At 37.9% G+C, this 15,615-nt stretch overlaps 4 protein-coding genes across 14 annotated transcripts; all 4 read right to left on the reverse strand.

Annotated features, from left to right (window-relative positions):
• Positions 1–609: 609 nt before the first annotated feature.
• Positions 610–4,348, reverse strand: LOC103338925 (DNA polymerase epsilon subunit B-like). 2 transcript variants are annotated; one of them, XM_089041782.1, is made up of 13 exons: positions 4,028–4,348; positions 3,728–3,905; positions 3,485–3,633; positions 3,257–3,379; positions 2,927–3,006; positions 2,443–2,547; positions 2,242–2,340; positions 2,074–2,180; positions 1,883–1,977; positions 1,664–1,763; positions 1,326–1,440; positions 1,048–1,158; positions 610–861 (listed from the first exon to the last, which is right to left on the reverse strand). In XM_089041782.1, exons 1-13 carry the CDS (start codon positions 4,194–4,196, stop codon positions 721–723), a joined length of 1,572 nt encoding a protein of 523 aa, XP_088897908.1. In that variant the 5' UTR covers positions 4,197–4,348; the 3' UTR covers positions 610–720. The 2 variants fall into 2 exon arrangements, with proteins under 2 accessions (XP_088897908.1, XP_088897907.1); XM_089041781.1 differs by lacking the exon at positions 2,074–2,180 and having other exon boundaries at positions 1,883–1,985; positions 2,260–2,340.
• A 235-nt stretch (positions 4,349–4,583) lies between these two features.
• LOC103338894 (Pentatricopeptide repeat (PPR) superfamily protein) lies at positions 4,584–7,461 on the reverse strand. The gene has a single exon (XM_008242165.3). It carries the CDS (start codon positions 7,004–7,006, stop codon positions 5,213–5,215), a length of 1,794 nt encoding a protein of 597 aa, XP_008240387.3. The 5' UTR covers positions 7,007–7,461; the 3' UTR covers positions 4,584–5,212.
• A 152-nt stretch (positions 7,462–7,613) lies between these two features.
• On the reverse strand, positions 7,614–11,209 carry LOC103338893 (glutamate decarboxylase 4-like). The gene is made up of 5 exons (XM_089041780.1): positions 10,412–11,209; positions 9,275–9,475; positions 8,630–9,098; positions 8,431–8,483; positions 7,614–8,316 (listed from the first exon to the last, which is right to left on the reverse strand). Exons 1-5 carry the CDS (start codon positions 10,700–10,702, stop codon positions 7,819–7,821), a joined length of 1,512 nt encoding a protein of 503 aa, XP_088897906.1. The 5' UTR covers positions 10,703–11,209; the 3' UTR covers positions 7,614–7,818.
• Positions 11,210–11,366: 157 nt separating this feature from the next.
• LOC103338892 (uncharacterized) lies at positions 11,367–14,225 on the reverse strand. 10 transcript variants are annotated; one of them, XR_016122208.1, is made up of 6 exons: positions 13,918–14,220; positions 13,022–13,604; positions 12,766–12,835; positions 12,243–12,331; positions 12,055–12,119; positions 11,367–11,695 (listed from the first exon to the last, which is right to left on the reverse strand). XR_016122208.1 is itself a non-coding variant. In XM_089041787.1 (6 exons), the coding sequence occupies exons 2-5, from the start codon at positions 13,507–13,509 to the stop codon at positions 12,272–12,274; spliced, it is 276 nt and encodes a 91-aa protein (XP_088897913.1). In that variant the 5' UTR covers positions 13,510–13,604; positions 13,918–14,225; the 3' UTR covers positions 11,367–12,152; positions 12,243–12,271. The 10 variants fall into 10 exon arrangements, 7 of the variants coding, with proteins under 7 accessions (XP_088897913.1, XP_008240385.1, XP_088897912.1 ...); XR_016122206.1 differs by having other exon boundaries at positions 12,055–12,152; positions 13,918–14,219; XR_016122207.1 differs by having other exon boundaries at positions 12,234–12,331; positions 13,918–14,219.
• Between the last annotated feature and the right edge of the window lie 1,390 nt (positions 14,226–15,615).

The following is a 15,615-nucleotide window of genomic DNA, read 5'->3' on the forward strand; positions in this document are numbered from 1 at the left end:
TTTAGCTATGCCCCCCTCCTTTTATTGTGTAAGTAAAGGAAATCAAATATCAATTATAGCACAATGAACAAATGCACTGAGACTCACCCATTTCTTTCGGCTAAAGTGTTGATTGACGCAATAAGTTCACAAGAGTCCAAGAAGATGATTCTGACCTTTTTTTCATGTTCAAATTTTACTTACTAATGAATGGACCCAAAAAGTTAAAAAGTAGACAATTAACTAATAACGGGGAGAGGGGGAGAGAGAGAGAGAGAGCGAGCTCAGGTAGCTGTTGATAATCCTCCTCGTGTCATGATATGAAATCTTTTTAATAGAGAAATATTACCATTAGGAATCTTCAGCGCTACTCAAGGTTTCATTACAGGCTACAGCAGCATCTAAATTTTCAAGTTAGGTTAGGTGTTTGAAATATTGATTTCTTTGCCACGCTGTATTTCCACAAAGCTTGTAAATTTAACTATTATATAATATAGTCTGCGTATAGACTAAGGAATATCACAATCCTCCTTGCTTGTTATCTCTGATTTTGATGTTCCAGTCAAAACATCATGATGCTAATGCTAATGCTAATGCTAATGCTAATGCTAAATTGGAAGGTTCTTGCAATTACTCAATACTGCTCATTCCATTATCATTATATCAAATTCGAACAAATTGACAACATCCATTCACTACAAACAAAACAAATTAATTTTGTCCATCAATTGATGATTCTGACTATAAGGATGATAATTCAACTTCCTGATTGTCAGGACGGTATACCACAAAGGTGCCATCGCTTGAGAAGGAACCAGGATTAAAACAAGTGATTCCTGTGTATTTGTAAGCCTTTTGCTCGCTTCTGTCACCTAAAACTATCTGCACATGAACATCAAAGGTCTGTCAAGACTTATTAATGACTTAATGATTTATGACGGTCCAAGTGTCTTCTGAAGTTTCAGTTTTAGTAAATAGGAATCGCTTTGCAAAACACCACTCCTTATTATGTAGGAACTCCAAGGGAGAAGGGGGTTGAAATGGACAAGAAAGGGATATCAGTATTACCGTATGTGGAGTTGGATAGAGGTACAGGGAGTGATCATAATTCCAGATAATCGGTTGTACAATAAGAGAAAGAGGGCAGAGATGACATTGATGGGTTATGGTAGCAACCAACTGTGACAAAAAAAATGAGAACCTGTTACTTTTCTTAGTAATTATGGACATCAGTTAACAAGATATTAAGAATATACGTACATATATATATATTATATATATATATATATATAGAGAGAGAGAGAGAGAGAGAGAGAGAGAGAGAGAGAGAGAGAGAGAGAGATCACATGCTCAAAGCCATCAGTAGTTTCTTCTGTAGAAGGGGGCATCAGACATGAACGGCGCATTCTGTACAGCAGATCCTGACGGAAAAATACCAGCTCCTGGCTACAGAACTTCATTCTGCATTCAAGTATGGCAAGTCATTGATTAGCAAGCCAACTGAAACTACAAGCACATAAGACACTTTGTACTCATGAATCCCAATGTGCCAGGTGAGAAGTAAGCTCTTTTGTCTTAGAATTCATAAAATGTGAATCTAAATACCAAAGAGTGTGCATTTATCTGCAATAAAATACTTATCTCATCATTTATACGTCAACTCATCAGTGATCAGAAAACATACCTACAAGGATTACTTGAAAATATGTCATTTGGAATGTGATTTTGAAGCTCTTTTCTAAAATATTTTGGTAAAGAAGGCCTTGGTAGAACAGTTGAAGGGCCTGAAATTGTCAAAAGGCAGAGAGTACTAAAGCAAGTGTGATATACCCGGACTATAGGCCCATTTTTGAAGAAACATATTCTTTCTTTGGAGAAGCATGTTAAAGCAAGTGTGATATACCTGCATCATCAGGGCCTGGGATAAATAGAAAACAACTACCCTCTTTTAGCCGTGGATGGGCAGCAATCATTTGCCCTAGCTTGCCAAACTGCGACCTGTGCATCTAGTTTGTTCACTATTACTGTTACTTATGTAAGAAAGAAAAGACTGTTTTCAGCCAACAAAATAAATCTTATCAAAATATTCCTCACCTGAGATTGAAGAAGGAGCGGAAACCAAGATTACATGGATGAGAACAAAAATTCCCTATGAGTACAAATAACCAGCTTTTCCATAGCCTTCTCAAATAAGAAAAGAACTATCAATTAATGTCAAGTACGGTACTCTGAGAAACAAAAGAAGTTATAACAATCTTTTACAAGAGAAAGAAGAATAACCTCTTCATTGTCTAGCCAAATGTCAGACAGTATGACAACATTCCCATTAATTGCTTCTCTTTCCAACTTTGCAAGTCTGAGCTGTTTGAAGTGTATAGGAAACTATACATTCATAATTGGCTAGTCTATAAAGTTGAACAATTAGACAATTTTGAATATCACCAAAAAGAAAGTTTAGGATACCGTCTCCTGTTCTGTTAGTGTACCACTACCAAAAGAGTCATGTCCTGCAAGAAATTGGAGTGACTTATCTCTGCCCTCAAGCAGAGGAAATCCGCAATTAAACACCTTCACAAAAAGTAAGTGTTAGCATCTCTTTAAAGGTTAACTTCATGAGTTAAATGTTTACATCTCATACATACACATTGATCCAAAGTTAGGAACCTGATGCTTGATACAATCTCATGGCAAGTAACTTCACTTGATTTACTTTTTATATATACTGATCTACTCTGGATTAGCTAAAGGGATTAACATATTATGAATTTATGATATATTGATCCAACCTCATATTAGGAGAAGAAAAAGTAGTTCTTAAAAGAAATTGGAAAATTTTCTTCCGTGAGAATTATAAGATATAAAATATTGGCATTTCTAAACAAAATTCTAGTAAAAGGATGTACAATTTCTTTTTAAGAGTAAAGAGAATAAAAGAACGTTAGCTAACCTGAAAGACACCCTCTAAGAGCATCTCGCCTTCTGCAACAACTATAGTGTTCTCTACAAAAAAAAATCCTGCAGTTATCTTGTATATATTGTCAAGAAAAATGATGATTTCATGCTTTTGATTTGACTGAACCACAACTCCAGCTTTTATGAGTTCAGGCATAGCCATAACCTACCACACCCATGAGCCATTATCATAAAGACAAGGAATCAATGCATTTCATCAAATGATAAGACACCAGTTAGTCGCTCTGTATTAGATGCAAACAGAACAGCCCAAAGGTCAAGCGTCAAGTGTGAAGTTATAAATGATGAGGGTGTGTAAAGGATATTGCATTGGATAAGTTTATTTCAACAGAAGCAGAAAGGTCTTCCAAGTAAAAATGGCCATCCTCCAACTGAGATATCAGACCCATCACCCATCTCCTTCCAGTTTGCCCAATCAGAGACATATCTGACCACCATATCATACAGGAATTTATTTAATTGAACTTTGGCATTTAGGAAATAAACCCAACTAGATTTCGTCGAATAAAGACAATGTGAGTAAGAACCTCACAGCGCCCGAAATCTGACAATTCAGAATCAAAGGCTGGTTTGGAAAAATCCTTATGGCGAGAGAGCATCTGGGAGAGCAAGAGAAACCTATCCTTATACAGAGCTGCTTTCGAAAATGCGTCACCATGAATGGGTAGGCTCCCAGTATGCCTAAAAATTTCCTCCAAAAAAAAAAGCATTTTCAATAAATTTATACTACTCACTATAAAGAATTAAGAATTGGTTGGCAAAAATTGAAACATACTTGTAAAAAACCTTCTTGATGGGATCATATCGGAACTTTGGGACCTTGAAGGCATCAATTATGAGCAAATCAGAGGCTCTTATAACATCATCACCATCGCCATCGGGGGTTTCGTTGATGTTCGCATCAGCACCCAATATACGGGTAGCAATACGGTGCACCGTCTCCTTGTTTTTTACTGCCATCCCAAGAAAAAGAAGAAAAAGAAACAAGCTTTACTTTAAGGAAAAAAGAAGAACAAGATGAAAATGATTGACTTGTGAACAAATAATAAGACACGAAAGAAATGGGGGGAATTACTGGGCTGGGTTGCGAGGAGGTCGAGGAGGATATCGACGGGATCGTCCAAAGCAGAGTCATTGTTGAATTCGGATTCAAAGGAGAGGATCTCGTCGACGGCGTCCAATTCAAGCGTGTAGCCTCCGATCTTGCACTTCTTCTGCACCTTCTTCCTCGTGGAGCTGCTCATCTCTCTGTCTGTGTTCCGTTTGCTAAAACCTAGGCTTTTGGCCTTTGGGATTTTGTTAATTTTGGCGGGAAAATGTTCCTACTCCCCTCTTTTTTCACATGAGCCGCCGGGTCCGGGCTCTGCAGTGGAGTTACCTTTTTTAGATATTGTAGTAGTACAGTTTTCTTTTAAGTCTTAATATTTTTTACAATTAGAATTTAAAATGTACAATTTTTTGCTTTTGTTTTGTCTTTTACTATATCTTTTGTTAAAATCTGGGTAACATGTACAACTAACTTGTGAGATTTGTCAATGGAATCGTTTGAAGATTTTCTTTATGGGAAAACGATTACAATATCGCTTCAAGTTTCATTTTTTTTTTCTTTACAGTAAAATGAGATAATCAAATACAAAACAGCTCCCTCAACATTTAGTAAGCCCAAGGGCTAAAAGAGCTACAACGCAAAATACACACTGCTACGGTGCTGTACTGAGTACTATTCAAATCCTCCACAAACATTTCTCAATCAGTTCCACAGTTCAAACAAAGACAGGAAAGAAAAAAAAAAGTTCCCCCATCGCTCAAAAATATCACAATCTAACTCCTCTACTTAACTAGAACACGATGTGCACCAATTCTACTCTGCCGTATGTATGTAATCACCTCAATGATCCATCTGCCGTATGGTCCATGGATTCAATTCAACACCTCCGCATCACCCTCAAGTTCAACTAGCAGCTCTCCAAACCCTGCTTCCGCACTCCTTTGCAAGAACAGTCTCAAATCCGACAGCTCTGCAGTCAACATAACATTTAGGATTTGCAGTCATAAAGTCAGTAGCAAATTCTTCATGTTAGTTTCCAACTGCATTCACTCCAGTCTGAGGCATAGTTGACCACCTGGTATAGCATCAAAATTTTATCTTGACGATCCCTTCTCAATTTGCTAATGTCATCAAGCTTCTTCTTCCTTTTCCCTTTTTGATTCCATAGGGGCACTTTGAAAGAAATCATCATAACAGTATGAACAAACTTTATTAGCTCCCTCTCAAACTCATGCTCCTCCGCTTCTGGTTCAACGCAAAACGTCTTGCCATAGAAGGATTGTAGAACTGTCTCATATGACCTGAAAGCCTGTGGATGGATTGGAGATCACCAATCACTGAAAGCTGCACCAAAAACGAGTCAAACTTGCTATATGGCAATTTCATTCCCTTGTTTACGACGTCTTCCAATAGGCAGCACGCATCTTCCACTTTATTGCAACCAAAAAGCCCTTCAATCATCATGCAGTAAGTATCGGTATCCTGTGCACAGCCCCTCTTATCCATCTCATGCCAAGTCTCAAATGCCCCATCAGGATCACCCATCTCAAAATACATTGAAATCAGCATATTATAAGTCTGCACACTAGGCATACAACCTACGTCTATCATTTTTCCATAAAGCTTAAGTGCTTCCTCACTATTTTTATTGTCACAAAGAACCTTGAGAAAACAGTTAAAAGTAACGATGTCAGGAGGGTAACCTTTGTTTCCCATCTCTTGCAAAAACTTGTAAGCCTCCTCAACCTTTCCAGCCAAACACATTCCTTCAAGTAATTCCTTGTATGTAGAAACATCAGGAAGGCAACCACTGTTTATCATATGTCTGAGAAGTTTGAAGCACTCCTCCATTCTATCATTCTGCACAAGAGCCACAATCATAATTGCATAAGTTTTTGCAGTGGGAGAAGAAATTGTAGAACCTCGGGTTCGCATGAATTCAAAAAGTTCAGCTGCCTCAGACACCATCCCTGCTTTGCAAAAGGCATCAATGGCGGTAGTGTATGTGAAATTATCAGGTGCATGACCCATTTGGATCATCTCTTCTAGTAGCTTCATTCCTCGAGTCGGATTCCTAACTCTACACCAACCAAAAAACAAAATGTTGTACGTATTTGCATCAGGCTTAACCTTTTTCTTCACCCTCTGTAACATGTCTTGAGCATCTTGAACCAGACTGCACTTACACAGGGCGTCCAATAGCAGGTTCAACGCATTGATTTCCGGCTGCGTCTTCACCCGTATCCGCTTCTTCTTGGCGAATTTCTGCAGATAGGTGAGATGCTTTTCCGTGTATTGCTTCAAAATTGTTAAGAGAACCTCAACAGGAACCTTACTCTTGTTGTGCCTCTTCATATAATCCAGTAAGTCACAAACAATTCGAAACTGCTTCACCTTATACCTCGTGCACGATAATATGTCAATCATATCATTGTACGCCAGAGATTCATGAACATAATTTTCTCGGCGGCCTGCCCACATAAAGAACCTAAATGCTAGTTTCTCCTCAAAACGAAGCCTATGAAGCACCCCAACAACCAACGGAGTAGTCAATGGTAGACCAACTTGATCAAGAGCTTTCTCCATATTACAATATGCGTTAGAGTTATCCGTAATGGCCTCCCAAAACTTATCTACATCACCTTCTAATGACTCGTCCTCAATAACACTCCTCCCATCACAGTCAAAACTTTGATCCACTGTAACAATCTCCGAACAAAAATGACGCACAGAGACCCTAAACGCAGCGAGCGCATTCAGGGGCTGCGATAATTTGACCGAATTCAAACAAGGGGTGCCTAGAAATGGCACCAGGAGATAAGAAGAAGATGCAGAGAGAATATAAGTTCGAACATGAGATATGGATTCAATTGGGGATTGCACACATCCAAAGATACTAGCATTAGAGCAGCAGAGAGATACGGAATGATTCTTGAAAGGGAACAAATTGATGAAAAATAGGCCTCGCGTCGAAGCAATTGAAGTTTTGAGATACTGGTTCAGCATATTGTTCAATGGTAGAAATGGTTTTCTAATCTAAAAGACCCATTTGAGAAAATGAAAGGGAGAGGATAAGGATTACCAGGCACGATGACAACTCTGCCACTTGTTCCCCTCACACGCTAGATGAGACTCCGGGTACTGAGTAAGTTGGAAAATGATAAACACAAAGACCCAATACCACATTTTTGAGAGAGAGGGAGAGGAGAAGGAAAGATTTGCAGAAAACAGAGAGTCACTCAGAGTCGAGAAAAGGGCAAACCAAAATAAAGAAGAGAGAGAGAGAGAGAGAGAGAGAGAGAGTGAACGCTCGAAGTGGGGCCTGGGAATTTTGGGCTGGGAGCCCAATATTAACAAGTGTATTTTTAAGCCCACAAGGACCAAGTGAAGGCATTTCATCAACAGTTCGGAGCAGGCCTGGCTTTCTTCCATGGAAGTTGGAACAACATCCAGATCAACGATCGACAGTTTAGTTAGAGTAGGTTTAAGAAGGATTAGAGGTAGAGCACTTGAGATAAAAATCTTAAAATTTGGCCTGAACAAATGCATGGGTGCTAAAAGACTTTGGTTATAATCACTTAATTTGGAACTTATTATGTTGAGCAGAGAAACATGCACTGAAAAGATTTATCTTTACTTAAAAAGTAATTAAAATCCGCTGATCATAAGCAGAGAGAGAAACATCTCAATGATACTACATATGCATAAGAAATATATGGCTATTTAGTCCTTATTACAGACATCAAGCAGACGTAATTAATTAATATCATGAATTAAGCATGCTTGCTTAAGTCATAACAACTGGAAGCCAAGCTCAATTAGCATACGCCTCTTTTCTTGGCATCCACAATCCCCTTCCAACGCCTTGTAATCTCTTGTTCGATCTCTTCTACACTCTTCTTAACAGGCTTCACCGTCCCCTCACTGCTACAGACCACTTCATCAACAGTAGCTGTGACGTGGGCGGTTTTCGCAGAGATGCGGCTTGGGAGTGTGTCTGTTTCCTTCACAACTTTGATAATGTCCGAGATAAGCCTCTCAGCCAAGCCCCGGCTAAAATCCTCCCTAACAACCACTCGCAGAACAGCAATATGTTCTGCATTGGCTGGCATCGTATAGGCTGGAACTATCCACCCAAACTTTCTCAAACTCTCAGATATCTCGAACACGGTGTGCTTGCTGCTGTCTTTTAGAGAAAAGGCCACAAGGGGCACTCCTATGTCTTTGGAGACAATCTCAAACCGCCCTGTTTTCTCTAATCCTTCTCTCAGAAATCTTGTGTTCTCCATGCAGTTTTCCATGACATTTTTGTAACCCTTTATGCAAACAACACGGAAAAAGAAGACAATGAAACATCATTAACCGCCTCAAATCAAACCGATAACTAGGTTTCTATACATGAAATGAAATGAAATGATAGCAAAAGTTACCTCAAAACCCAGTCGAATAAACTGATAATACTGAGCAATTATTTGGCTAGAACCTGCCATACAACATATATATGATGGAAGAATTATGATTTGAAGCCAATTAGGAATAACTAAACCATGCTTTTTTCACCATGTATACATAGAGTATATATATTGATAGATCATGGCTCCATAAGTAATGTAAAATAAAATTCAATACCTTTAGAAAAGTTAAGGGTGAAAGTGGGCTGGTCAGATCCAAGGTAATTGATGTGAAAGACAAGCTCGTCCGGCAAGTCCTCTTTGCTCCTCCATACAACCCAGCCAACACCAGCATATACAAGGCCATACTTGTGGCCACTTACATTGATACTCTTTACTAAGGGCAAACGGAAATCCCACTCAAGATCAGGATAAAGAAATGGAGCTATAAATCCTCCGCTCGCAGCGTCAACATGAATGGGAGTATCCCAGCCCTTCTCTTTGTTCTTTTGAGTAAGGAGGTCATTGAGGAGCTTCACATCTTCAAACTCTCCCGTGAGGGTTGATCCTAGAATAGCTGCAACACAGATAGTGTTCTCATCCACCATCTCAACTGCTTTCACAGGGTCCATTACATAGTATCCCTCTGACAGCTTCACCTCCTTGAGTTCAACCTCAAAATACCTCGCAAACTTTTCCCAGCAAACCTACATATGCATGATCAAGAAATATTTATTATGCATGCATCAACATAGAATAAGTCTAGACATTGGTCATGACATACACTTATGAATTGGGCGTGTCATCAATCAACATCTATATATATATATATATATAGAGAGAGAGAGAGAGAGAGAGAGAGAGAGAGAGAGAGAATTCTGACCTGCACATTGGCTCCGGTGACCATGTTGGGCTTATCATAAGGCTTGCCCTCTGCTTTTCTCTTTTGCTGCCACTTTCGTTTAAAAGCTAGGCCTGCCAACATCATCGCCTCTGAAGAACCAACAGTTCCCACTCCAACAGCAGTTTCGCCGTCTCCGAGGGGAGCATTAAAAAGGTTTGCTATTATATTCACACAACGATTCTACACGAAGGAAAAAAAAAAAAAAAGTAAAAAACTGTAATAATCGACAGGAAATTAGAAAAATTAAACTTGATCACAAGATTAACAAGAAATTTCAAACAGAGCTGGGACTATAGTTTCTTTCAAGCACCAAATCTTTTACCAACTTGCAACTAGTAACCAAAAATTTGCTACGTGTTACCAAAATAATTAAAAGCAAATTACGCAAACTTAACCTACAATTCTCCCAAACTTGGGAACTGAATAACTTTGTAGAGTAAAACCTTATTTGTATTATACACATTATATACATGTATTCAAGTCCTTGTATATTTGTGTTTATCGTATGTGTATGTAGTGTAGTTGTGTGCCCGTAATTTTTGGCCCGTGCTACACCCAATGCTCCGCCCCTGTCCTCTCCTCTGCTATGATCCATATCTAGAACGCAATAAATAGCATGTGGCGTTGGAAACCAAAAAGAGGAAATGCTGGCTTGTAACTTTGTGCTTAACCGCATTTATCGTGAGGGCAAGGGTTGTAATTTCATGGTTAAATGTATTTATTCTTGCAGATGAGGTTTTAGGTCTGATGTTACAATTTGAGGCCACGAAGCCAGTCGAGTCCATTCCATGCGTTGAATCCTCGGATAAGGTAATTCCCCTTCTATAGTGTTAATCCTTAAAAAATTGGACATTTGGGCACCGTATGGATGCCCAGCTAGCCAAGTTCCTGACAATATATATTCTATAAATAAATTTGGGACCCACATGAGTAAATGGCACGGACTCTTGAACGAATGAATATACGACACGCAACGCAACGCTGTTGACTTCTTAGATCTTGATGGAGTGTGTGTAGCTGGTAGAGTAACTTAACAGTATTGTAAAGTAGATTTTAATTAATTAAAATAATAAAAATGATATGGATGGAAGATGATGAAAGCGGAGCAGAGCAGACCTGGAGTTCAGTGGTAACAGGGTACTCATCCATGTCGACGTAGTTTTTGTTGAGGGAGGCCATGATGAGCTGATCGCACTCTGGCTCCATCCACGTGGTGACAAATGATGCCAAGTTGAGCCTGGGGTTCCCATCCAGCATTAGCTCATCCTTTATTATCTGATACGCTGCGTCCTTGGGTATCGACGTCTCCGGCATCTCGAACTTAGGGAGGGCGTTACGCGCATATCTCGATGCAAACGTAGAGTTCACCTGCCCTCCACGCTCACTGCTCGTCGTCGAGATCACCATCTTCCTTTCTCTTTCTCAAGGCCTCGACTGAGCAACTGAGAGAATTTGATGTTCCTTATATGAATATACGCTCTCTTTGCTTTCTTTGCTTTGCTTTACTTTCTGGTTGGTCTTATCGCAAACTTTATACATAGCCTAGGCATGGAAAAGAATAACATAAATGAGGCAGGGTAGTTTAGGAAAATTCAAACGCCAAGCAACTCACACGTAGTCGTAGAGCAGAACAAGGACGCGTACTGAAATCGGGTAGCCAAGTTGCCCAATTTACCCATTCATAATAATTTTCACTTGTTTTGTTTTTTGTCCACCTCTGTGTCGGCAGAACGTCGTTTGGAACACGTGCACTTCATTCATTGGCCAATTCTTTTTTATTTAGGCACCACCACCAGTCAGTCACACTCTCTCCCCACCCCCACGATGACGAGAGTGAAGCCCATGTGGCTTCAGGCCTTTGCTTAGGGGGACCGCTGATGAGAGTTACCTCTCACCTTTCAGTTCAACCCCAATTACAATTTTGTAGCAAGACTAAACCATGTTATATACTTTGTGTTTATTAGGTTTGATATTATTCGCAACCCTTGATAGATGTAGAATAACCAGTCTAACGATCAGTAGATAACATGATTGGAATGGAAGCTGCCTGCTGGTGAATAACAAAGTTGAATACTTGAAATCTGATTCATCTTTGAGTTTTGCAAAATGTTTGAAAACGGAAAAGTTTATCGTTCAATACAACAAAACGGAAGCAATGAATGGATTATGGACCCCATCCCCATCCCCATCCCCCAGATAAAGATGGGATTGGATGGGATCGGATAGCCTGTTGTTAGCCAGCCAATCGTCTTGTACCAAAATGGTTTTGGCTCGCTTAAAAGCAACTATAATTAATAAATCAAGCAAGCAACGCAAGCAAGCAAGCAAACAAGAAACAAAGTTGACTGACTGGTGGACGCGAAGATGCGGTTGCCTCCTCCTCCTCCTGTCCTGAGCACGCTGCACACGCAATTCTCTACGTCTATGTTTTCAAGATGAATTGTTTGTGGCTGTGGACCTTACAAGGATGACCCCTTTGACCGACAGTTGTGCTTTGTAACATGATGAGCAGGCAGTTTTAGTGGTGTCAAGTCCAACCACTCACGCATTCACTCACATCATCAAACTTACAAATATCACACACAAAATTATGACCCAGCCCACAACCACCAATGAAATAATTGAAAAAGAGAATCAAAACGATGAAGCCACTGTCCCCCGTCGTAAAGGTTAAGGGCCCTACCGTTCCAACTGGCTAGCCAGCCACAAAACTCAGATGCAAAAGGTTTTCACTTGTGATCCCAAAATTACTTACTTACCAGTTGGTAGCTTGCAACAAAACCAAGGGTGTCAATATTCCTTTCTGCTGAAGTTATCGGTCTGACTGATCGGTATAAGATAAGAGAGCGTGTCAGAACTGGACAAACAAGGGAAAATTTGCACACATGAGAAACTATCTAAATGAAAGAACTCGCAGGAATGAAATATTTATACATACATGACTCACTTGAAATTATTTTAGGGGTTTGCCACCATTCATGATGAGAACTCTTGTTTTCTCTTTCTACAGGCAATGCGAGTGCCGGATGATCTCATCTGCACATGCACATCAATGGAAACAAGGCAAGCCAAGTACAAAATAAATAAGCAACGGTACGAGCCACAATTGCCTGAACTTTGTATCCACAGAAACAAAGTAAAACGTATGCATTTGATTTGATGTGAGGTAAAATTCCAAGTCACTACTTGAATATATATCTGTCTTGTCCAAACCAAACAAGGCAACCAAGCTATTGCTTTATGATTTCCTGATTGCTAATAAACCACCTTCGTTTGGTTCAACTCCCATTTAGAAAAAAATGAAACTACACAACGATTTTGAATGTTCTGGTTTGACCTATATTATCCTGGCATCTTATTCCATTGACATGAAAGATGTACTTATCAAGTGCAATTACTGGAGTAACAAAGTAACGATTTAGGGCAATTCCTTGATAGAGAAAGTATGCAAGCATGCAAGATTATATTACCCGAGGATCAGCACAATCGGAATGAGAAGAACAATCCGGGTCATCAGTTTGGACTTCAGACAATGGAGCCCTGTAACATTAGAACTAGTTACAAGCTACAACAACAGATGAACTATCCCAGTCATGAGTTAGGACTTCAGATGGTGGATCTATCATTCAAAATTCAGAGTGTCATAATGTCTGGATAAACTTACTTAGTGACTTGTTCAAAATCATAAGTTTGTATATAAAAAAACCAAATTGAATAAAGACATACACATTAATTTGATCACACCATTCAGGAACTTGAGCTTGAAATGCTTCACCGAGCCGAACCTTAGACGTATATGGCTCTGGGTACTTTAGCATGACTGCAATTGGACCCAATTCAAATTTACATGAGCCAATCCCCGAACCGATGCTAGGTGATTTAATGAAAGAATTATTCTGTGACATTTTCAAACAAGAAGGACAAAACCACTCGTCAATTGGCAAAACCACCCTGGGTTTGCAGCAAGATACATGAAACGCCTCTTCGCAACGATCGCAAAGTAGCATATTGGCTATATTTTCTGAATGACCACACAGCTTACACAATTGGATATCTCCACCAAGACTATCAGTTCCCAAAACTTGAGCTGAACAAGGTTTGTGAAGGGAAACAATTTTGATCCCATAACTTTGAAGTACAGAAATGCAAAGGTGGTTTTTACCCATTTCAACTGAATCCGGGAATGGGATAGTGCTCTGAAGTACCATTGGCATGGCAAGTTGTAATCGCACTCAGCAACTCTCAGGTCTCAGCCACACCCAAACTACAACGCTTCTGCAACCCTTTTCGCCAAACAATTCCACCTTTTCTGCATAAGAAAATAAAAATGAAAAACACCACCACAAGCACAACATTGACATTAGTACATGAGAAGCTAACCAGCTACTGCAATATATAGGAAATTCCTTTATCCAATTTCCATCTAACAAATGAATTCGCATCCGTAGATAACAAAATTAGATTAAATTTGAAACTCCTTTATATATGACCATGCTTGACCGTACGGATAAAGTCAATAAACCAGATGAATTCAAGTTTCAGAACGGAAGAAAACCTGTTCAATTCAAGTTTCAGGACATTGTATTGATAAAAAAAGGAGGAGGAATTAATTTACCACTTACCAGATGTATCAGTCGAGAGTCGCTACCTCTGTCTCTTGGTTTCTTTCTTCTTCACTAAAGACTAAAATGGAAACGAAATCGCTTCGACTTTCAAATCAGGCGGGCGGCGAATTACGCAATAAATACTCATTTTCAAATGAAGGCCCTGCCCGGTAAACGTAAATTTCAAATTTGCTAAGGGCGGCTGCTCCAAAAACTCCCGCAAATTTTATTACGATTAGGAATTTCCAAATTATCAAAATTTCGTATCAGAAGAAAGAAATTGTCAAAATGCTAAAAAAATAATAAAATTTCGTAGCAGAAGAAAGAAATCGTCTAGCTCTCAGGTCAAACTCTTAATTTTAAAAAAAATTAAAAATAAATTAAATCCAGACTTTATTATGTAATTTATGAAATTAAATAAAATAATTTAAATACTAATTATTCATTAAATAAGGCTAAGATATTACTTAATTGCAAATATTAACCTAAACAAACTAATTTTGTCTAAAATAAAATAAAAAACAAAGTCCACAAAATAAATAAAAATAATTAATTACTATTTATTAAGTAATTTATGAAATTAGTTAAATACTAATTATTCACTAAATAAATAATAATTAAAATATAATTACCAACTAAAGTAATTAAAAAAAGGCTATAAGTAAACACCATTTTGTGAAGTATAGCCGATCGGCTATACTTTTAAAATATTCTACTACATTTATAGAGTATAGCCGCGCTGCTATACTTTTAGAACATTGGTATATATGTCAAGAGTACAGCCAAACGCCCAATTTGAATCCAATTCAAATGTGAGGTAATTAATAAGAGATGGATTGAACTTCTTAATCTGATAATATGATTACAATTCGAATCCGATAATTAAATTATAAATGGATAGAGATATATATTATAGTTCATCTGATCCAATAATAATTTGATTTGACTTAGTATGAATTATAATTTAGTTTTTTTTAGGATTTATATTAATATTTTATATACAAATTTATAAATAAACCCAATCCTAGACATGTATTTATAAAAAAACCCAAGCACTATTTAAACATAGAAACACGCTCAAAATCAACCACAAAGTCAACTTTTTGGGTGTGTTTATAAATGGGTTTTGAGTGTGTGTAATGATGGATTTTTGGTGTGTTTATATGTTTAAATAGTGCTTGAATTTTTTTATAATTTCAACTTCCATTTTGGGTGTTTTAGTGAAACTCCCTATTTTATATGTGTAAATGTGCAATTTTAGTTTTATATGCACTAATAATACACTTAAAACTAATTTTTCTTGGATAAAATATCAAAATTTGATATAAAAAGTAGATAAATACAATAAAAGAACGAGACTACTAATGAAATTTTGATTTTTTGTACATCATAAAATAAATCAGATAATAATCCAATCTGATCTGAATTGATAGTTGCAATCCGATAATCCAAATATGATCTGAATTCGATAATCCAAATATGATCAGAATTCGATACTTCAATTTTAAATGAATTCGGATTTTGATTGATGTATATCTTATTCAAATATGACTCGTTTACAGGTCTACAACCAATGTTTCTTTTATCCCCCAAAAAAAGTGTTTCTTTCTAATAAAAATAATTTAAAAGTTTGTTCATTATAAAAATATTGTTTTAAAAATTTCAGAATTACATTAATTTTTTAAAAAAGTGAAAGAAAAAAAAAGGGAAACCCAC

The sequence above is a fragment of the Prunus mume genome, linkage group LG7 (assembly GCF_029339155.1).
Source record: "Prunus mume cultivar Tortuosa linkage group LG7, ASM2933915v1, whole genome shotgun sequence".
Classification (NCBI taxonomy): domain Eukaryota; kingdom Viridiplantae; phylum Streptophyta; class Magnoliopsida; order Rosales; family Rosaceae; genus Prunus; species Prunus mume.